This window comes from Mus caroli, chromosome 3, assembly GCF_900094665.2.
Source record: "Mus caroli chromosome 3, CAROLI_EIJ_v1.1, whole genome shotgun sequence".
Classification (NCBI taxonomy): Eukaryota; Metazoa; Chordata; class Mammalia; order Rodentia; family Muridae; genus Mus; species Mus caroli.
In genome coordinates this window covers 91,102,875-91,125,226 of record NC_034572.1, presented here as the reverse complement: position 1 = coordinate 91,125,226, position 22,352 = coordinate 91,102,875, and the positions used below count along the sequence as shown (strand labels likewise).

General features: G+C 46.2%; 1 protein-coding gene across 1 annotated transcript in view; it reads right to left on the bottom strand.

Annotated features, from left to right (window-relative positions):
- Positions 1–860: 860 nt before the first annotated feature.
- Gja5 (gap junction protein alpha 5) overlaps positions 861–22,352 on the bottom strand; it is a 175,251-nt gene continuing 153,759 nt past the window's right edge. The window contains exon 4 of the mRNA XM_021158349.1: positions 861–2,632. Within this exon, the coding sequence (XP_021014008.1) occupies positions 2,566–2,632 (67 nt within the window). The 3' untranslated portion in view covers positions 861–2,565. The remainder of the gene's footprint in view (positions 2,633–22,352) is intronic.

Below are 22,352 nucleotides of genomic sequence, written 5' to 3'. Positions count from 1 at the left end.
TGGCCCCCCAGGCTTGTGCATGTGAATTGATAGATAACAACACATAAGTTGTATTTTCATGTACTTTTCAATTTGTCATTTTGAAGATAATCTTGGAATTACTATAAATCACCACGTTTTACTTTATGCTTGTTTAAAAATTGAACAAGTGTAAATTTGTTACAGGAATAGATGTGACCTGACAAACTGATTTGTCAAACAGACAAACATTTTCATTTCATAGAAACAATCTATATCTTTGAAATGTTTATTAGTGTATTAATAAGTTCACAGTCCCCTACTTTTTAAGCATTGGGCTTATTAAGAAGATAAGAAATAGTGATTGGATTAATTTTTAAAATGTATCCATGAATAAAGTACGCTAATGTTTTATTGATAAGGTAAAGTCTGATTTATATGTTTACGATGAAGCGTGTACAGGAAGTCAGTGAGGACTAGATATGGATATTGGAGAGAGAGCACGCACTTGCAGACACCTGTGTGAACAGTCAGAGAGGATGAGCCGCCATGAGAGGGGAGTCTGGACAATCAAGCTTCAGGGACAAATACAAAGAGCTAAAGCAAGACAGGTAAGAAACTAATAAGATAAACATGGACTGGGGGAATGTCACAGAGTCCCACTTCCAGATGACGACCACAGGCAGCTAAGGATTGCTGACAGAGGGGGATTAGAATTCCCCAGGGATGAGTCTCTAAATGCTCATCCGATCCAAGTGGCCAGCCTTAGAAACATGAACACAAACGACATGAACTCAGCAGGTTGCATGTATACATTAATTCACACAGATATACACACTCCCTCTAACACACACACACACACACACGCAACAGTAATAATTAAAGAAGGCCTGAACCTGAGAGGGTGGGGAAGGGACATTGGTTAAGAAAGCTGCAATCAATATTTACAGATAAAGCACACAGAAGAGAGTGTGTTCACAGCTTAATGGTATACAAAATATGCACAGCAGAAATAGCGTGCAATTAATCTTTGTTGGGCGTTTGTGACAAGTCAGGCACTCCAGTAGTTATTTCTTCCTTTCTTGGCTTCTTTACTGCAGTTCCATTTATTTAACAGAAGAAAAATTATGGCATCTTTCTGCCATGACTCCAACCTTCTCCCATTGTATTATACATAATTGCATGAAAGTATATTTTTTAAATATATCAAGGCCCTGCCAGGATATGAATGTGGGTGCTTTCCTCAAAATAACTGAAAGATATTTTTTTGAATGCCTGGTACCAACTTTTTGTCTCAGCCCAGAGCACTTTCTCAGGATTTAATTCTGGAAGGCACTGCCTTATTCATTGTTAAATGTTCAGGAGGTGATCGCATTCCCCTCGTCTGCATCTCCCAGGATTAGTACAGTTTTGTCAGCCTGTGTTGTAAGCTGTGTTCTTTCAACTCACTTTCCTTGAATTTATTGAATGGCCATAGTCAGGGTTGAAAGCTTTAAACTGTGACCCCAGAGGAGGTCAAACTGTGGGCACACTTGCTTTTGTTTCCTTGCAACCTGGAGGATCAAAGACCAGAGATTAAGTTGTTTTAAAGAGCAAAGGTTTGGAGATAAGGTTGTTTGAGACACACTCAGCCCCATCTGTAGGTGGCACCACCACCTAAGGCAGCTGCCACAGGGCGGGCAGGCAGGGTAACCGCACGTGGTTTCGCTCTGATGTGAAAGCGTCCCAACAATAGTCTTTCCAGATTTCTGTCGCCACAGGGTTTTATCATGATGTCCCCAGTCAGAGAAAATGAGCTTTTGTGGTTTAATATTTAATAAGACTCAAAGCTTGGCAGAAACCCCGGAATCCATGTGATATGGACCTGTGACTTCCTGGGCTTATCTGTCTGTCTGCCACACACAGTGCCTGAAGAACTGCCACAATGCTATCTTCCTAAGTTCATTTCATTCTTCCCTGAATCCAACACACAGCTAGAACCCAGATTCGGTAATTCACAGACGCAGAAATGGAACGGGCCGGCCCGGAGAGAGGCACGGTCTTGAGGTTCTGACTCAGTCAATTTTTCTATTGAGTCATTTTCCATCTGTTTCAACTCTGTCAACACACCAGGGCCACTGGGGACAGCCACTTGACTCTTGGAACCTGGGCTGAGGGTGTGGTTGCTGTGGCAGCTGCTGCCAGAGTGCGACTAGATGGGGGCACAGCCTCAGCTGTGGTGGAGGTGACAGGCAACTGCTGTGGCCCCTCCCACTTTCCTATTCCTTGAGCATCCTGGCAAAAGATCCCACGTTGCGTGGCCTACTGGAGAAGCAGCTGAGGGAGGAGGTGTGGAAGAGAAGGAGGAGGGCTTGTGGTACTGTCACTGACTGCTGTGTCCAGGGCTGGCTAGGCCTGGTATTCACAAGTAGCACACAGCGGAAGGCATCCAGGAAGGACACACAGAGGTGAGGTGCGGGCTGGAACCTCCTGTTAATTCTTCACATTTCTTCTGTTCAGAGTGGTTTGCTCCTGAGTAGGGGCCCAGCGGAGCCTTGGAGCAGTACCTCATATAGCCTACAGAGACGATTGTACAGTCATGAGAACCCAGCGACCATCTGTGGGCTGCTACATTGCAAAGTCATCCCTGGATGGAAGGAGACTCGAGGCTGATATAATAGTAAATCCCCCAGACCTGAAATGAGAGTTAAGAGGACATTTCCATTTTATTCACTCCAGAGACCTTTTTATAGAGTATGCAACCAAGTGTGCATTTATTTTTAAAAATCCTTTTTGGAGAACTTCACACGCGGGCCCCGTTGTCCCAGATGATTATTATCATACCCCACATCCTTTACCTGCCAACAATGGGACCTTGGGCAAATCACCCATCTAAGTGGCCGTTTCCTCACCTGTGAAGTGTAAATCGTCAACCTGTCTCAGAAGGTTCTTGGGAGAATTGAGAGATTATTCCAGGGGCATGTTCAGCACTGGGTATGGTAGCTGCTATTATGACCTTTGCTTAAGAGTTTGTAACAAGTAATACATTTGTGTGATTTTACTGTCAGAGAAGTAGTCATTGTCTACAATCTTTTTAAAAATGATGATTTTTATCATTTATAATTATGTGTACCTGTATGGGTCTGTGAATGCAAGTACCTTAGGGTCTCATCGCTGTGACGAGGCACCGTAACCACATCAACTCTTATAAAGGATGACATTTAATTGGGGCTGGCTTACAGGTTCAGAGGTTCAGTCCATTAGCATTATGGCGGGAAGCAGGGCAGCGTCTAGGCAGGTATGGTACAGGATGAGCTGAGAGTTCTACATCTTCATCTGAAGGCTGCTAGGAGAAGACTGGCTCCTACGTGGTTAGGAGGAGGGTATCATTGCCCACCCCCACAGTGACATAGTTCCTCCAACAAGGCCACACCTCCTAATAGTGCTGATGCCTGGGACAAGAGTATTCAAACCACCACAGCAAGTATCCGAAGAATTCAGAAAATGGTGTCAGAGTTCCTGCTTCTGGAGCCACAGGTGGTTGTGAACTGTCCACTGTGGATGCTGGGAACTGAACTTGGGCCCTCTGTAAGAACAGTGCCCACTCTTAGCTGCCAAGCCATCTTTCCAGCCTCTACTGTCTACATTCTTAAAAATGGGACAGACAGTAATGTTAATCAATGGGGTCCCAAAGAAAACCGTCAGTCAGAACTCACCAAGGTCTTTCTCCTGAGCCATCTGCACCCAGACATGGTTCATCAGAACCCAACAACCGAGTCACATTGTAGACAATGCTGAAAGTGGCATGAAGTGATTGCAAAACAAATCACTCACGATGGCCAGCGCATTGCTTAACCTAATGCACTAGTATTCTTCAAGTGGCCATGTAGACAAATAGCCTAGCCAAGAAAGGACAAAGGCAGCCACTAGAGTGAGCTGCATCCTGCGTGACTGCTCCCAAGATGACCCTCTGCTCTCTCCGTCCCCCTATGGATAAGGAAACGAAGCTGCTCGGTCCACTCTGACAGACACCCGAGGGTGTGCCTGGTGCTGTTCCTCGATGCATTTTCTTCTTTGAAGCTCAGACCACCACCACCCCACCCCCTGGAGATCAGACCCTCTTACATGAATACAGAGAGAGCATGTTTTCTACTGCCCATCTTAAGAGCCGTGACACAAAAGGCAGAAAAGACAGAGGATCAAATGTCAACAGTCTCTCTGCTGGATTGGCAGCCATTTGGGCTCCAATATCCCATAATCATACTAGTAAATTTGAAGAGGGGGATAAAAGGCAGTTGGGAATAGAGGAAACAGAGTTCCCATTTATGCAGCTTTTGCGGTTTATAATGATTTTGTAAGTATATCCTCACTTGAACCTCTCAGAGGCTGGAAACAGGGGAGCCATGGCCATTCCATCTCTGACGAGGAAAGTAGAGTTGGGGTTGCAGCTCAGAATGAGAGCATTTGGGTGTCATGTGTGAGTCCAGGGCTCATCCCCAGCACTACCAAAAACAAAGGAAAAGTCTGCCTGAACTCTGAGTGACCAACTCCATGGCAGGTCTGCTGGGTTCCCAGCCCGGCTGTGCTGTGAGCTAGCTCAGTGTGATCACACAGGCAGGTATGGGACCTTTTAGTGCCCTTGCCTCCTGTATGGCTTGGAGTCATAGACTGTAAATGAATCTTAGTGCTTCTAATGATGTTAGGGCTCTTTTCACCTCTAACTCCATATGCCCTCATCTAGTTAGACTCAGGGATCATCCTGTCCATCAGTGATCACTCTGGCCAAGGACCCACATTTCTGAATGAAGATCTGAACCCACCTTCATTCTGCTAATATGTCCACACCCACTCCAGACACTGAAAACTCCAGGACCACCCCCCCCCCCACATTTATACTCATGGATAGAACAAGAACTTTTTTTATACTTCAAAATGCTTATGCTGTGGGGTGGAGGACCTCAGACTTGGGGCTGGGGCTGACCTTAGAGGAGATGGACACAGAATGCCTTTCCCTCCAAGAGTTGGGCTTTAAAGGTACCCAAGTCCTGTAAGGTTAAGGTTCTGCAGTTAGTGGCACTCTGTGTTGAATGGGCTTCGGTGGGACAGCCTTACTCTCTGTCTTAGTTGGAGTTTCTATTGATGCAACCAAACACCATGACCGAAAAAGCAAACTGGGGAGGAAAGGGTTTATTCAGCTTATACTTCCACATCACTGTTCATCACCAAAGAAGTCAGGAGAGGAACTCACACAGGGCAGGAACCTGGAGGCCCGAGCTGATTGATGCAGAATCAACAGAGGAGGGCTGCTTGCTACCTTGTTTCCCATGGCTTGCTCAGTCTGCTTTCTTATAGAACCTAGCACCACCTGCCCAGGGGTGGCCCCCACCCACAGTGGGCTGGGCTCTCTTGCATTGATCACTAATTGAGAAAATGCCTCACAGCTGGATTTCATGGAGGCATTTGCTCAGCTGAGGCACCTTCCTTTCTGATGACTCCAGCTTTTGTCAAGTTGACTCACAAACCAAGCCAGTGCACTCTCCAATTCTTCCATTCCTCTAAAGCAGGTATTTTAAGTTTTGTCAGATGTAAGTTAAAGAACACAGGCTTATTTTAGCTGCAGACTGTCCCCTCTTGACCATCATTCCTAACTCTGCACTCACAGTCCTTAGCCCAGAGGCTGGCTATAGCATTGCTCAGCCAGTGATTGCGGATAGCTGCTCTTTGGACTTGCTTCCATGGTTAAGTGCCTTTTTCTCCATCGTCTTCACAGGCTAAGCAGCTTCAGCCTCCAATACCAGGGCCAGAGCAGCAGTAAAGGGTGCAAAGTGTCAGTCATGATGGATAAAGTCCTGGTGTTTTAATGTTGACACACCAGGCCTTTCTTCAAATTGCCAGCCTGGCCCTGGTGTTAGACCCAACGCTGGACTGGGAGGAGTGTCTTGGGGGGCATTTCTTATCTAGTGCTGACCTCCCTTATAGAGTGAGGGGGCATTGTGTGGAACTTGAAAGAGAGACCAGCACACCCTGGCCTCAGGGCTGTTGTCCATGGTTTTTGAACATTTGTAGAATCATTCAAGAAAAAAGTTCCATAAACTCAGCTAACAAGTGTGGGAAATTCATCAAGTTCTTATTTTGTTAATTCCATGTTTGCTTTCTGTGAGCAGGCAGCACGCTGGGAGAAACAGGCGTTTATAAATAGCTTGTATAGTAGGCAGCCAGATAAGCGCCAGAGGAAATACATCACTTGCAAATGTGTTGCCTCAGGAGACAGTTTCATTGGGAAGTCCCAAAGAGCATTTTGGAAGGGGTATGAGATTAGAACTGCGTTGTCTTTTTAAAAATGTAGGTCTTCCACATAGGCTCAGAGAAAGGGAAGGAGTCTGAAGAGAGGGAGAAAACCAGGTACGGGTGCAGCTTGGGCCAACCAGGGGTGGGGATAGTAGAAGCATCCGGTGTAGCGTGTTAGCTGCACTCTCCATTGCTGTGATCAAGTGCCTGACAAAGCAACCTGAAGGAGGGTAACTTTTGTATTACAGCCTTGAGAAGATGCAGCTAAAGAGGGAGGGAGAAAGAGGCAGCTGCAGGTGTGCCTCCTCTGTGAGAAAGCAGAACAGAGATGCTCAGCTCAGCTCAGTTCTACGCATTCCGTCTGGGACCCATAGAATGGTGTCATGGACATTCAGGGCGGGTCTTCTATCATAGACATACCCAAAGGCTTATCTCCTAGATGATCTTAGATCTTGTCAAGTTAACGCTATTAAGCACCAAGTGTAATGAAGGGCAAAGCTAGGGGGAAATCCATAGGGTAATGTGGGGAAAGCAAGCTTAGGTCTGTCTTTCCTTCATCCTTCCTTCCTTTCTCTTTTAGACAGGGTCTCAAGTACCCCAAGCTGGCCTTCAACTCCTCTTGCAGCCAAGGATGGCCATAAACTTCTGTTCTTCCTGTCTCCCCCTCCAGAGTGCTGAGATTATAGGAGTGTACTACAGAGCTAGCGATCCAATTCAGAGCTCCATGCAAGCTAGGCACACATTCTACCAACGGAGCAACATCCTCAGCATGCATTGTAGGAGTGTTGAGTATAGTCCACGAAAATCCAGTGAGGGAGTTGGAGGAGAAGGTGCCACGGCACGCCAGGTTTGTGTTTCAGGAGGCTCACAGGGATATCAGGCTGGTGGATGGACTCATCCTGAATGGTGAGAGATGGGTGCAAAAGCACTAGGCAGAATGTACAGGCAGCCTTCAGGACATGGAGTGCCTGCTAAAGGTTTTAACAGTTCAGACACGCAGCTCTTTAGAGCAGATTCTCTGTTAGCACAGACGCTTTGGGCTGCTCTTGCAAGCGTTTCAGTGGTTCCCTGTGGCCTATTGGATCATGCCCAAGCTTCCTGGACTGTCTTTCAAGGATCCATTATCTTCCTCCTTTATGGTTCTCCCTACTGCAGTCAACAACAGACTCTCACACTGAAAATATTTAGGTCTTTTTTAGGCCAAGTCAAACTGCTCACGGTCTCCAGCTTTGCCTTAGTTCATGGTCCTGAAGGTCCTCAGCTGAGGTGATCTGATATAAACCTCAGCCACTCGGTCACTCGGTCACTCAGCCACTCTCATGCAGGTAAACGCAGGCTTGGATGCTCACCTTGGCCTCCCCCTCTTAAGTTCAATAATGTTTCATCCTGTCAGGGCTCTGTGGGCCTCACACCGCTCCAAGCCATGACAGATTGTTATAACTCATGCAGGCTCCCAGGGGAGAGACCAAGATGAAGCAGAGTGGGTGAGGCTCATCCAAATACTCCTTTCTGCCTCTAATTCAACCATGTCTGCTTGGCTTCAGGGGTTCTATATATGAGTTTATGGGAGAATACATTTGAACAATTTCGATGCTGCAAAAGAGGGCTGTGAACACTGTCACCCACACCAACTTCCTTTTGATGCAAAAATGAACAAAAGAGGTAGAAGGAGTTTTCCATCTATTTGTTTCTAGAAGGCACCTACAGGGGCACAGAGGCACAGTGGCAGGGGCTTACGTAATAGGAATAGGAACCTTGCCGTAGGGTCTCAAAATCCCACTGCCTGTTCCCAGGTACAGCAGTTGCTCCGTGTTATGTATTTTGAAAAACTTTGGAATCCTTGAGTCAAAAGGTGGTGGTCCTGGTAATCTTTACTGGGAAGGAGATGGTGAAGAAATCCAGGAAAGCCATGACAGGGCTATGCCGTGTTTGAGGATGAGGATGGTTCGGCTGGAATGACTTCAAGGACCCACGAAAGGAAAGCAAACTTCCCAGCTACCACCTGGGCCCAATCTCCTCTTGAAAAGGTCTAATAGAGGATTCGTTGCTCTCAGAAGTCGAACAGTACTTCCAAGACACCTGCTCCTCACAGACTATGTTGGCGCCAGGGTTTATTTTTAGCTTTAGATGCAGCCAAGCCTGCTCTATCCTTGGCACAGATGGAAAGAGGCTGAAGGCCAAAGCCGGAGTAGGAGTTTGCCTCATGAGAGGAAAACACCCAAAACTGCTACACTCCCAACCTCTCCTCATCTCTGAGACAGTCTCCCTCATGCCAGACTGAAAGAAAGCATGCCCATGAGTGCAGAGGGGGTGCCCATGAATGCAAAGGGGTGCCTATGAGTACAGAGGGGGTGGCATCAGTCTAGAGAGCTGCATCTTACAACTGATCTCACTGGTTGCTGGGGCTGCCTCACCCCAAGTACGTTCAGTCAGTCAGCTCCACCTTGTCACTCAAGCTACACTATGTGACCTCCTCTTCTCCTGACCCAAGGCTCGAATCATGACCATTCAGTTTTCCAAAGTGCCAACCTGTAAGAGCAATGACATGAGACCACCTGTGTCAGAATGTCTGTCAGACATACACATACATACACACACACATACATACATACACACACACACACACCACAACTAAAATAAAAATTAAATCTAAGAAACTAGATTTCAGTTACATGCAAGGACACGGGCTATGAAAAAGATCAACTTGAGTTATTGCTTTCTCACTTCAACCTGTGGATATTCTGGTGGTCTTTGAGCAGCCTCCAGTATGTTGGGAGAAACATATGAATAAGGAAGAAAAAAGGAAGGGAAGAAGGAAGTCAAAGAGAAATTTGTGTGCTACTGCCCATGAATCAGGCATTTATTAAGTCTGCATGTGATGCTCTTCACAGGATAGTGGACAGAGAAGGGGAGAAATCCATATACAAATGGACATCTACTCCAATAACCAAGCTGTGTCCTCTGTGATAAAGAATCCAGCACAATCCAGCCTTGTTTTTCCTCATCCACAAACCAAATGTTTTTTGGTGTCTGTCATTCATCCGGTGGGTACTTATTTATTGCCTTAAGTTATTATTTGCTAAACACTGATCTCAGTGCTTATACTGATCTCAGGAATATAGTAATAAGAATGCCAAAGCCTTCGACACAGTAGAGTTTATATACTAACGGGGAGACACATAACATAGCTGTTCCCCGAAGTATTTCCGAGATGATCAGGGCGCATTGCTCAGTTAATAAGTGACAGGTGAGGGGGCAATAAATAAATATGGGATATGGTGGAGTTGGAAGTGATGAAAGTTAAGATGGAAATTTTGTTTATCATGGCCTATTAAAATTTCAGTTGTGAGGCTGGAGTGATGGCTCAGCAGTTAAGAACCACTGTTGCTCTTCCAGAGGGCCTGGGTTCTGTTCCTAGAACCTACATTGGGTGGCTCTCAACTCCAGCTCCAGTGTATCTGGTGCCCTCTCCTGGCCTCTGTTGGTACCTGCTTGCATGTGTGCATGCTTACACACACACACATATACACACACATACACACACATACACACACACACACACACACACACACACACCACAACTAAAATAAAAATTAAATCTAAGAAACNAGATTTCAGTTACATGCAAGGACACGGGCTATGAAAAAGATCAACTTGAGTTATTGCTTTCTCACTTCAACCTGTGGATATTCTGGTGGTCTTTGAGCAGCCTCCAGTANGTTGGGAGAAACATATGAATAAGGAAGAAAAAAGGAAGGGAAGAAGGAAGTCAAAGAGAAATTTGTGTGCTACTGCCCATGAATCAGGCATTTATTAAGTCTGCATGTGATGCTCTTCACAGGATAGTGGACAGAGAAGGGGAGAAATCCATATACAAATGGACATCTACTCCAATAACCAAGCTGTGTCCTCTGTGATAAAGAATCCAGCACAATCAGCCTCCTGGGCACGGGTTGAGAGTGGCACTTTTAGGCTCTAGTGCTGTATTGAAGACTCAAGGTTAGTTACTGCTCCAAGTATGCTGAGTTCTCAGCAGAGATGTGGCCAGGTCAACATGAATATAAGGATGTCCATGTCATTGAACCTGTAAGTGTTAATCTCAAATGCACATAATCTCACTGAGAAAATATCTGGGTGATCAGGAAGAAGACCACAACTCACAGAACAAGACACTTTGTTCCCTGTTAGAGAAACTTCCACACTGTGGATACTTAAGAGAGCATTTTCACGGAACAAACGGATTTGTACCCCCTGGACCCATTACAAGTATTCATAGACTGTTTCCCCACAAACTCTTCAGTTAATTCTTTCAAGTTTCCCCATCCAAACCACCAGCCATTGTCGATGGATTGGTTTAAATCCGCTGCGCAGGGCATTCTCTTTCTAGATAAGATGTATTTCACAAGTCCACTCCACGCTCTGACAATGGAAGGATTTCCCTTTCCCAGAGTTCCCCAGGGCTGCCCTTTAAGCAGTTCAGTGACAGAGTTCACTCACTGCTGCTGTCTGCATACTGCATTGGATCTGTCTGTTGCCAGGGTTTTTAAGTTGAGACCAAGGGTAGGAGCTGCTACAACTGAAATGGACTACTTGGCTTTATAGGATTTGATTAGGTCTAGACACTATAGATAGCAGTGCTTAGCCACCAGAGGCAGAGTAGGGACAGTCACCATGAAGGGCATCAGGGTCAGAGACATAACCAGGTTTGATCCCTTTGAATTTTGGGGCTGAAGATGTGGATGAATGAATGGTTAAGGGCATTAGCTGTGTTTCCAGAGAACCCGAGTTGATTCCCAGAACCCACATGGCAGCTAATAACCATCTGTAATTCCAATTCCAGAGGTTCCAATGCCCTCTTCTGGTCTCTATGGGCACCAGGCATGAATGTGGTGCAGACAGACATGCAGACAAATGCTGATACATACTCAGTTTTAAAAAATTCAATGAATGGTTAAACTCAGTATGAATCCCCCAGAACAACTTATAAGAGCAGCTTGATCAATTCCTTCCTGGCATCACCTCTATCACACACTCCTCTCACTGCCCCTCCCTCACTGGCTCCCTGCTCCCTTCCCAAGTTGTCACCTGCCTACTTCTTATGTCTTATATATATATATAAAGAGGAAACACGTAATAGTTCTTTCTGAGTCTGGATTGCTTCACTCTATACAGTGGTCTCCAGCTCCGTCCATTTTCCTACAAATGACAGAATTATACTCTGCTTAAAGGTTGAATTAAGTTTCATTGTGCTTTGTATCACATTTTCTTTGTCATGTGAAATGATAATGGATACCAAGGCTGATTCCATAGCTTGGCTGTTGTGAATGTTGTCATAATAAACATGGATGACCCAGCATCATCTTAGTGAGCTGACTTAGGCTCCTTTATGGTGTATTCTCTGTTGTTAGCTGCATCCTAAAGTAATTCTGTTTCTAGCATTTTGAGGAAGCATTGCACTGATGCCCACGGTGAGTACAGCAGTTTACATTCCCACCAGCCATGCATAAAGCTCTCTCCAAGTCCTCACTGACCTCTGGGGCATTTTTCTTCTCCTTGATGATAGCTATATTAGTCAGAGTTCTCTAACAGAACAAAACTGATTGTGTGTTCATGCATGTGGGAATGAATGTGTGTGAGTGTGCATGAGTGTCTCTGTGTGTGTGTGTCTTATTTTCTGGTTGGCAGGATGTGGTCCAAGTACTCCAACAATGGCTGTCTTATGATAGGTAAGCCAAAACTCTAATAGTTGTTCAGTCCGTGGGTTGGGTGTCTTCAGTTCCAGTCTGGTTCTGGAGTCTGGAAGATTCCTAGAGAACTGCTAGTCTTCAGTCTGAAGTGGAAGTTTCTGAATGTGTCATGTGATGCAGACTCACGAGATGTTTTACTGAGACAAGACCCATGGGAGGACATGTGAGCCTGGATGCGTAGAAAGAGTATATTTAGGACTCAGTGAACAGTGATGGCATGCTTGCATAGCTAGCCTTGCAAGACTTTGCTGATCTTCACTTTGTTGAGAGAAGTATGGCAGAGAACTTCTCCTGGCGTCCCAGGCTGGTCCTGGTTCCTCCAGCTGACTCGTGCCAATTTGGCGGAGTCCTGGTGGTTTCTGCTGGATCGTGCCACTGCACACTGCCACTGATTCGTGTTTGTTATCCTCACACTACTGAACTGGACTGCTGGTATCCTGACAAGTAGAGATTGGAGTCTCCCCAAAGAACTACTTTTAAACAGGTCCACATGTATCTTGTCTCTCCTACCTTTGGACGGTGGGCTAAAAGGGGTGTCAAAACATTTGAGACCCCTTATTAAAAGTAGGTTTTTAAAAATCTAAGCTTACTTCAGTCTACCTTGGAAGCTTGAAGACAGATTTAATGTTGGCTGAGGTAACAGGATAGACAAATTCACCAGTGAGCTTGTGGGCATCAGGTAAAAACAAAGCCTCCTTCCTCCATGTCCTTCTGTGTGTGCCACAATAACAAAGTGTGTGCCACCAGAAGGTAAGGCCCAGATTTAGGGTGGGTTTTTGTGCTTCTAATAATTTTATTAAGAAAATCCCTCACAGGAGTGCTTGGAAGCTTGGATTTTAGTATATTCCAAACACAGTCCAGTGGAAAACCAAGACTGGCCATTTACTGATTGGATTTAATGGTTATGGTTTTTTTTTTTTTTTTGATCTCTTAATATAGTTTGCATACAAATCCCCTGGTTTTGTTGCTGGCAAAGATGTCATCTCCCTCTATAAGCTGTGTTTTCATTCTGAAAATGTTTTCTCTCTTATGCAGGAATTTTTAATTTCATGCAATCTCATTTGTCAGCTCTTGGTATTATTTCCTGTGTTCCTGAAACACTTTCCAGATAGTCTTTGACTACGTTCATATCTTGTAGTATTTTTACCTATGTTTTCCTCTGGAAGTTTCAAAATTTTTCAGCCTTACAGGTAAGGTCTTTGGTCCGGTTTGAGCTGATTTTTATGCGGGCTTAGCCACTACGCCACATGTACTCCTGGACCATTGTGACTCCATTGCACAAGTGTTCTTGTGTTTCAGTGCAGCACCCAAACACATGCTCTGTTTGCTATTTTCTCAAGCTTTAGGCTCTAAGAATATAGACAGACACAAAGCTCTGAACTCATCGCAAAAGATTGTGTCTGAGTATTATCTCAGTGTCTCTTCTTCCTTGATGACTCTTAGGTACCATTTCTGTATTCCACTCTAGGAATAGTTCCCCAGGAGACTCCCACGCGGGCAATCTGTGCTTTGGGCTATCATCCATCTCTACAGGACAGGCTCACAGGAGGCAGATTATGTTTGTGGTTTTGATGCAGAACCTTATACAGAACTAAAGGATCAAACTTGTGTCCCCAGGACACTTGCCAGTCAGAGCTCTGCTGTGCCTGTTTCTTTAGCATATGAAGATGTCTGTAGGGAGGTGGGGACAACTTATAGCAGGCCAGTGCTTACATTCATCATCAAATCCCTCCCTCTCTGACCATCAAAGGTAGACAAAGCAGAAGGGACCTCATTAAAGCTGGACCCACCATAGGTCAGAACAACAGACTAGAAAGAGACATGAGAGTCTAACTACCTCTGCCCCAACCCCCAACTAACTATGAAGCTTTAGAAAACACACTTTGTTGTCTCAACTTCTGAAAGGGGAATAACGGTAACAGCAGTTTACCCAGCTGTCATTTCGTCCCTGCAGCACGTACCTCAGGGCGCCTGGCCTGGACAGTAGCAGGGTTTCTGATTGCAGCTCTGCTGCTGAGTCTAAGGCACTGGGACACTTTGGGCAGCTCGTGCTGGGTGGAAACTCCAGGAGCAAAGGTCTCAACTGAGGAAACACTGTTAACTAAAAATTAAAATACGATAAAAGCAAACAAACAAACAAACAAACAAACAACTAGGAGGCATCTTCTTAAAGCTGTCTGCAGGGCTGGTGAGATGGCTCACTGATTGCTCTTCCGAAGCTCCTGAGTTCAAATCCCAGCAACCACATGGTGGCTCACAACCATCTGTAATGAGATCTGACGCCCTATTCTGGTGGGTCAGAAAGCAGCTACAGTGTACTATGTATAATAATAAATAAATCTTAAAAAATAAAAAGCTGTCTGCAGATGATCACGGAAACATGAGTGGCTGGACTCTGTTAGGCCACCATGGAGTTATGGGGCCAGGGTGACATAGATGCCTTCTCTAGAGGAGTTAGATACTGCTCCTGTCTTCCAAACAAAGAGACAAGAACTCTAAGAAGTCACATAAAGACCAAAGTTGGACTCTGCCACCAAGTCTTCGAAGTCAAGAGAACTAAGCCTAAGCACCCTACTGCTGTGAAGCCAGGGCAACTAAACCTAAGCACCCTGCTGCTGTGAAGCCAGGACAACTAAGCCTAAGCACCCTGCTGCTGTGAAGCCAGGACAACTAAGCCTAAGTACCCTGCTGCATTGGTGGGTAGAAATGCTCAGAAGCTGGACAACCACAAGGCAGTGCTCCCAGAAGTCAGTGGACTTTTCAGCACCAGATGACTGCTCAGCACCAGAGTTCCAAAAGGTTTGCTCCTTTCTGGAAAATAAGAGTTCCATTTTTATTGCTAGTAGTCCCTCCCAGTTCCAGAAGCCGATGGCCCCTGGGTGAGAGAGAGAGGGTGACAGTAAGAAATGTCAGGTGTGCTGACTTTCCAGGGTTCACTTGGTGAGTCACAGGTATTTACCTCAGCTGCCCAGCTGGGTGGGAAAGGAAAGCTGGCGCGTGGATGGCGCGTTGGAAGCAAGAGGGACAGATTGGCAGGGTCTAAGTAGGTGCCAGGGAGAGGAAACAGAAGAGGCCGTGTTTGAAAAGCCAGAGGTGTTTCCCTTTGAAAGCTTAGCTGCCACACAGAGCCGTTCTCTCTACACCCTGACAGGTCCCAGACCAGCTGTCAGAGGGCACCTTTCTCTCTCTCTCACCGCTCAAGTGCCCTGGTCGTCCTGAGCTCAACACCTCCACACTCTTAGCCCTCCTGCCAGAGCCAGAGGGGAGAGAAAAGCCACCATGACCTTGGCCACTTTCCACTGCCAGAAACCACTCCAGGCAAAAAGCTGATGCATGGCTCAGCCTGTAAAAGTCCTCACCTTGAAGCCTGAGTTCTATCCCCAAGATGCACGTGAAAGGAGTGGACTGTAGACAGCTGATTCTCACAAGTTGTCATCAGACTACACACACACACACATATACACACTGGCACAGGGGCTTTCCTTCATCAACCTGTGAGCACACACACGGACACATGCATATACACTCTCTTTGTCTCTGTCTCTGTCTCTCTCTCTCACATGCACGCATGCATGAACACAAAAAAGTAAATACGTGTTTTAAATACTTAAAGTCTGATATAAATATTAAGATAGTGCCCCAATAAGTGGGTGTGGATTTGTGATTTTTAACTTAACTAAATTTTTGAGAATATTCTGGGGTAAAGCGGGAAGGGGAGACTCACTTCTTTTATACTCCCCCCCCTTCCAACTGAAAAATTAGAAAGGAACAAGCAGCCAATGAGGCTATCAGTGTGGGAGGGGGGTGAAAGCGCAGGACATCTCCCAAAGTTATGATAACAGCCACAGGCTTAGACTGTCCCCAAGGAAGACTCCAGATGCACTGCTGGGAACAGAAGCTCTTTGGAAAGAACCATTGCACAACCAGAGTGTGTGCTGGACAGTGAGCACGTTCTGGGATTCATGGATGTTTCCATCTGCGCCACGTCCGTAGACACGAGCAGCCAGAGGCAGGAAGGCCATGTCATTTTAAAAACTAGTCTGTTGGGACTCAGGAGATGGCTCAGTGGCTGATAGCTTGTACTGCTCCTACAGAGGACCCCAGGTCAGCTCCCAGCACCACACCAGTGCCCCACAGCCACCTGTAACTCCAGCTCTCAAGGGACACAATGCCTCTGGCTTCCACAGACACCTGCACTCACATGTACACCACACAGACATACCTCATACATGTAGTTAAAGTTGTGGGATGAAAACAAGTCTTTAAATAGAACTAGCTTGCGTACCAAGTGAGGCAGCAGAAACACATAGAAACCTAAGGCATCGAGGACAGCTTCAAGTTAGCAGAGGTTTGAAGACATCTCTTACCAGCCCCCTCTTGTCCTAAGTGCGGTGTGACATGGACTCCTGTAAAGGCGCAATCATACAAACTGATGTAAGACATCGTGAGAGGCCCTACAGACCCATGTAGAGGCAGGACACATACTTCAAATATCAAAATTATTTTTGCCTGTACATATATACTTGTTGTTGAAGTGAGGTATTAATTCTCTGGCCGTGGCCTGCACTCAATGATGTTATATTGAGAAGAGCTAGATTCCAAACAGCTCTAGCATTTGGAACAGAGACCGAGGCAGAGGCCGGTGTGTTGATTTATCATTAGGGTATGCAGTTCTAGAGACAAGAGTGGGCTCAAGAGGAGAGAGGCGAAAGCAATAGGAAGATGCAATTAAGCCAAGTATTGTCCAAGTGGGGTTAGCTGATCAGTCCAAAGGCCCTGTACCCCAAAGAAACCCTGTGGGTTGGGGTAAGTATTGCCAGGGTAGTGGGACCAGTGGTGGTATAGGGCTTCTGCCCTGCCCCCCCCCCCCAGTAGTCAGAGGTTTGACCCATCTTGCTTTGATTCCTGCACATTTAGGTTGCTCATGTGTTAGTACAAGCCCTGATCTGTGCCCTACCACAGTGTCATGGGGAAGGTTACGGGTGAGGACAGGATCTGTCCCATTGCTCCTGTGTAAGGTTGAGTCAGGTAGCTGGGGCAGGAAGGGGTAAGGTGTGAGGACAGGAAATGAGACTGAAAGGGGTCTGACATACTTATTACCTTCTTGATGCATAGTGAACAACGTGGCTTTTATCTCCGAATCCCCATGTCCTGGTGCTCTGAGGCGCAGAGCAAACTCACATCTAGTTTTTGTTGAATGAGTGAATGGATTCAGTTTTGTTGAGTAAATGACCACAGACCCCTGAGAACTCCTTCTCGTCTCTGGCCTTCTGCTGTCATCCCCACCCATACCCAGCCAGCTCCTGGGTTTCCACGATTGGAGTCCTGCCTTCACCCCTAGCTCCTGAATGGCCACTCTCCCAGCCTCTGGGTCTGAAAGGCTATCATCTTTAGTCGCTCTGAAGCATGGCTCCCCACAGCCCCCAGAGAAAGTCAGTTTCTATCTAGTCTTTCAAAAGTATATCATCCTTGTGGCCTCTGCATCTCCTTCAGTGCCTCTCAAAATTCTCTCAGATTCTGAAACAAACCGTTCCACTCTGTCATTTGTTTTGCTGGGATGTGGTATGGCGAGTGGTGTGTATGGTGTGTGGTATGGTGTGGTGTGGTATGGTTTGGTGTGGTGTGGTGTAGTGTGGTGTGATGTATGTGGTGTGTAATGTGGTATGTAGTGTGTTGTGTGTTGTGCTGTGGTATTTGTGTGGTGTGGTACATGTGGTGTGGTGTGGAGTGTGGTATGGTGTAGCATGGTGTATATGGTGTGTGGCATGTGGTATGATGTGGTGTGTGATGTGGTGTGTATGTGTAGTATGGTGTGGCTATGGCATGGTGTGTGTGATGTGGTGTGTGTTATGTGGTGTGTGTGTGGTATATGTGGTGTGTGTGTGATGGGGGGTGTAGGGTGTGTGTGTTGTGTTGTGTGGTATGATGTGTGATGTGATGTGTGGTGTGGTGTGATTATGGCATGGTATGAAGTGGTGTGTGGTGTGGTATTTGGGTGGTATGAAGAGTAAACTTGTATTATTTTCTCCAACTCAAAAGTCTCCCTTGACATAACAAAATCACATTCCTTTTTCAAAGCCACCCAAGTACAACCCCCTCTTCAGAGCTCTTCCTGAATATGTATCCTCCCCAGGTGCCCTTTCCCCTCTTGCCCCACAGAGTCCTTCTCCCTTGTAATGCAATCGGTCCTGAAAAGTCCTGAGTGGCTCGGGTCAGACTGCCATCCTCCCAGGTGATGGCTGCCCCCACACCCTGACCCATGGTTGAGTAGGCCGCTGTTCACACTCACCACACAGAAGGTGTGTGCAAGACCAAGGGGTGGAAGTTGGCCTCCCACCCACTCCAGTGCACAGCCATTTCCAGAGTGCACAGCCGGCAGAACATCTGCTGCCACAGTCATAGCCTGCATCCAGGATGGCGCCTCTTGCTAACCTTATTCCATTTAAGGGCGCCGTCAAAGCTCAAGCAAAGAGAAATGTTCTCAAGTCTAAGTTCAGTGGATGTAGGGAGAGGCAGCTCCTGGCAGCCACCCAGGGTGGCACCAAATTTAGTCCAAAGACTGAATATAAATATATGAAAATTTTATTTTAAAAATAATATGATAACACTAAAATAGCTCACAAAGGAAAGAGAATGAAAGCAACCTCCCTGGAAGACCCCGTCACAGCTGCCTTCACTCGTGTGGCTCCAGAGCTTTTGTTGTTGTAAGTGCCTACTTTAACACGCTGACGCATGCTGTACACACAATGTTCTGGCTTCCCTTTCCCCCTGAGAATATGTGATAAACATGTAAGAGAAAGACAACACAGACAGAGATGTGGGCTGTGGCGTGGGCTGGCTGAGGAAGTCTGGGTCTTCCCTGAGTCTCAGTTTTCCTCATCGGTGAAGGTTCAGCGAGCTCATGGGATTATTGCGAGGATGAAATGGTAACACGTAAAACCTCATCCCAGGGCCCAGCAAACCGTAAGGGCTTAACTGCAAGTTGGTTTCATTACCGTTACTGAAATCAAGTTGACCTTCACCCAGCCAGCTGGAGCCTACACATGTTTTTATGCTGGTTTTCAAGTGCATACCTTCAAATCAAATACTTAAAAGCCTAAGGCTCTCCAGACTCTGTCCCACCCCACTTAAATGACAACCCTAGGAAGGTACAACATAACTTCCTACCCAGTCCTGAGCCCTTGTTGCTTGGAGGCACCTTGAGGGCCTTGGCTAGGCTACAGAGCTTGAGAAAATGAACATTCCCCAAAGTCTTCAGACATGAGTCTTCTCTCCGGGGGAACCCTGGTTATCAAGTATCATGTCTCCAAGGGCCTTGAATCCAGCTAATGGAAAACTTAGCCAGGTAAGGGTGGGAACAGAGGAACCTGAGCCTTGTTACCAAACCATGACCTCCCCAGGGCTATAGGTGAAGGAGTCGTTTCAGAGTACCATTGAGCTTCATGATAAAACAGTCTCTTCATCTGCTACCGTGGCTTGTCGAGGTGCCTGGAGCTCTCACTATTGGTCGGTCCCCTGTTTAGTTTGAGGGTTCAGCAGCATATTACAGGTAACTCATCTGCATCTTGCAAACATCCCCACCTTGCACTGCACTGAGGCTCTGAACTGTTGAATGCTTAGCTTGGCTCACATCTGTCTTCCTCCACTGAGTCTGGAGATGAACCTACAAACTCAGATCAGGGGCTGTGGTCCCTGACTGCTCAGGTATGTTCAGACATGCTTGCCTGCCTGGTGTCATGGAGAGCTTCTACAGCCCGACTTCCCTAATGTACCCACATCCCCGCTGCCCACTGTGTGCTTGAGGTCTTATGCTTTGACTTCTCTGATGCCAAGGCTACTCTGGAACACACAGTAGGTCCTTTCCCATCTCCTTTCTGCCAATCAACCCTGGTATCACCCAGCCTGTAGCTAGGTTTGCCCTGGAGCAAACCCATCTCCCTTCCTATGCCCACTACAGGGAACAAGCCTAGCTTTGAAGACCCAAGAATGTAGTAAGAGTGGAGATGATCATCACAGCTTGAAGTGGGATATTTTTTGTTGGTATTTAGTTGCTTTCATTCAAATCTTTTCTAAATGTTCCTTCATTTGCTTCCGTGAAAAGCTGTCTGTCCCTTGAGGTTTTTCCAGAAAAGAAGATGTGTGTTTGGCAGGAATGGAGGCTAGACAGCTCTGGTGTCTGCGCCACTTGAATTGTGTATTTTTCAAAAACAGTAGGCTTAACTGAAATAAAGCACAACTGTATTTTGGAATTTCCTAGAAGAAATTTGGATTCCCTACCAGGCTTGTCAGCAGCTGGCTTTTCTGCTGCTAGATGTGAGTTTTGACACTACTTCCCCAGAAAGGACTTCTTCCCACTCCTTCTGTCTACACCAACTCCACAGCCTTGGTCTGCCACCAGTTTGTTTCCTTCGTGGTACTTGACATGATTTGAAATTCTGGAATCTCTCTGTTCACTTGCATTACAAGCCCTTCCCTCATTACAAGCTAGAAAAGGCATGGGCCATGTCTGCTTTGTGAAGCTGTATTTCTAGAGCCTGGTACAAGGCCTGGTCAGAGCAACTGTGTGCTCAGCACTCAGGCGGTGGAAGCAGGAGGATCAGGAATTTAAGATCATCTTCAGCTTTATAGAGTTGGAAGCTAGCCTGGGGTACATGAGCCCCTGCTTTCAATGAATGGGCAGCCAAAAATTGTTAAATGTAAGTTTTTCTCCTTCCTAATTAAAATGATGATAAAAATCTGTAGTTTCTACCAGTGCCTGATGACTATCAAGCGACCCACAAGAAAGCGCCCAACCCTACTCCTGCTTATCTCTCATTTTCAAGTTTTGCTTACTCTCAAGGGCCACGAGGAGGCTGACCACAGGGCTTCCAGGGCCTCCTGCAAGGGGCACTCATTTTGGAAGCTTCCCCCAGGCTCACTATTGTTCTCATGTGCATATGATGACAATAATTCTCCAAAGAATCTCCAAAGTGCCTACAACCAGCCTTCTTTATCTCTCTGCTGTCACATTTGCTGTTTAAAACCAAAACCAAAACGAAAGCCAAAACCACAACCACAACCACAACCACAACCAAAACCACAACCACAACCAAACCAAACCAAACCAAACCAAACCAAACCAAACCAAACCAAACCAAACACCCCCAAGACTCATCACACTCTGACTGATAGGAGTGAGGCTAACATCTAATCACTAAGTACTCGCTGGCCAGTGGAATGAAACGCCAGCGCTAGAAATTATTATTTTAAAGATTTTATCATTTTATTATTTATTTCTGTGTGTATAGTGTGTGTGTGTATGAGCACACATGTGTGACTGCCTGAAAAGACAAGGACACCCTATACTCTGGAGTTGGATGGTTGCAGCCACTGGATGTGGGTGCTGATAACCAAACTTTGCAGCAATCACTCTTAACTGCCAAGCCATCGCTCCAGCCCAGGTAGAAACTCTGACATTCAAGGAAGAAATTAAGGGAAGGGACCGGAAGCGCCTGGACTCAGAGTGTGTTTGCTGTGTGATTAATCAGCATGTGCTCCTGCTGGTGAACCACTGGAAGCTGAGGAAAACTTAAGAGTAGCCAACCACAAGGTGGGGATTTTACAAAAGCCACCCAAGCTTTTGTGGTCTGAGCACCATCTAACCATTCTGTGCATAACCATGGTTATACCGCTCTGAGGTGTATTATAGATCTTTTTCCGTGGGAGCCTGCCCTCACCCCTGGACAGGTGTCGGTGAACATTAAGTCTCATTAAGCACGTGATAAGGATGTATCTGCCACATCTCTTTAAAAGAGCTTGCCCACTGTGACAACCAGGATCCGTGGACGATGACGATGATGGCGCTTGTTTGTTTTTCCTAGCCCTTGTTTCTTTCTTTCAGCAACCGTAGCCTATCTGGTGGCAAAGGGCTAAGGTGGCCTTTGATTCTTGTTTGGAGCATGAATTATTTCACCATTTTTCTTTTCTATTTATTTATTTATTTATTTATTTATTTATTAAATATTTTCTTTGTATACATTTCAAATGCTATCCCGAAAGTTCCCTATACCCTCCCCCTGCCCTGCTACCCTAACCACCCACTCCCACTTCTTGGTCCTGGCGTTCCCCTGTACTGGGGCATATAAAGTTTGCAATGCCAAGGGGCCTCTCTTCCCAAAGATGGCTGACTAGGCGATCTTCTGCTACATACGCAGCTAGAGATACGAGCTCTGGGGTTACTGGTTAGTTCATATTGCTATTCCACCTCTAGAGTTGCAGACCCCTCCAGTTCCTTGGGTAGTTTCTCTAGCTTCTCCAATGGGGGCCCTGTGTTCCATCCTATAGATGACTGTGAGCATCCACTTCTCTATTTGCCAGGCACTGGCATAGCCTCATACAAGA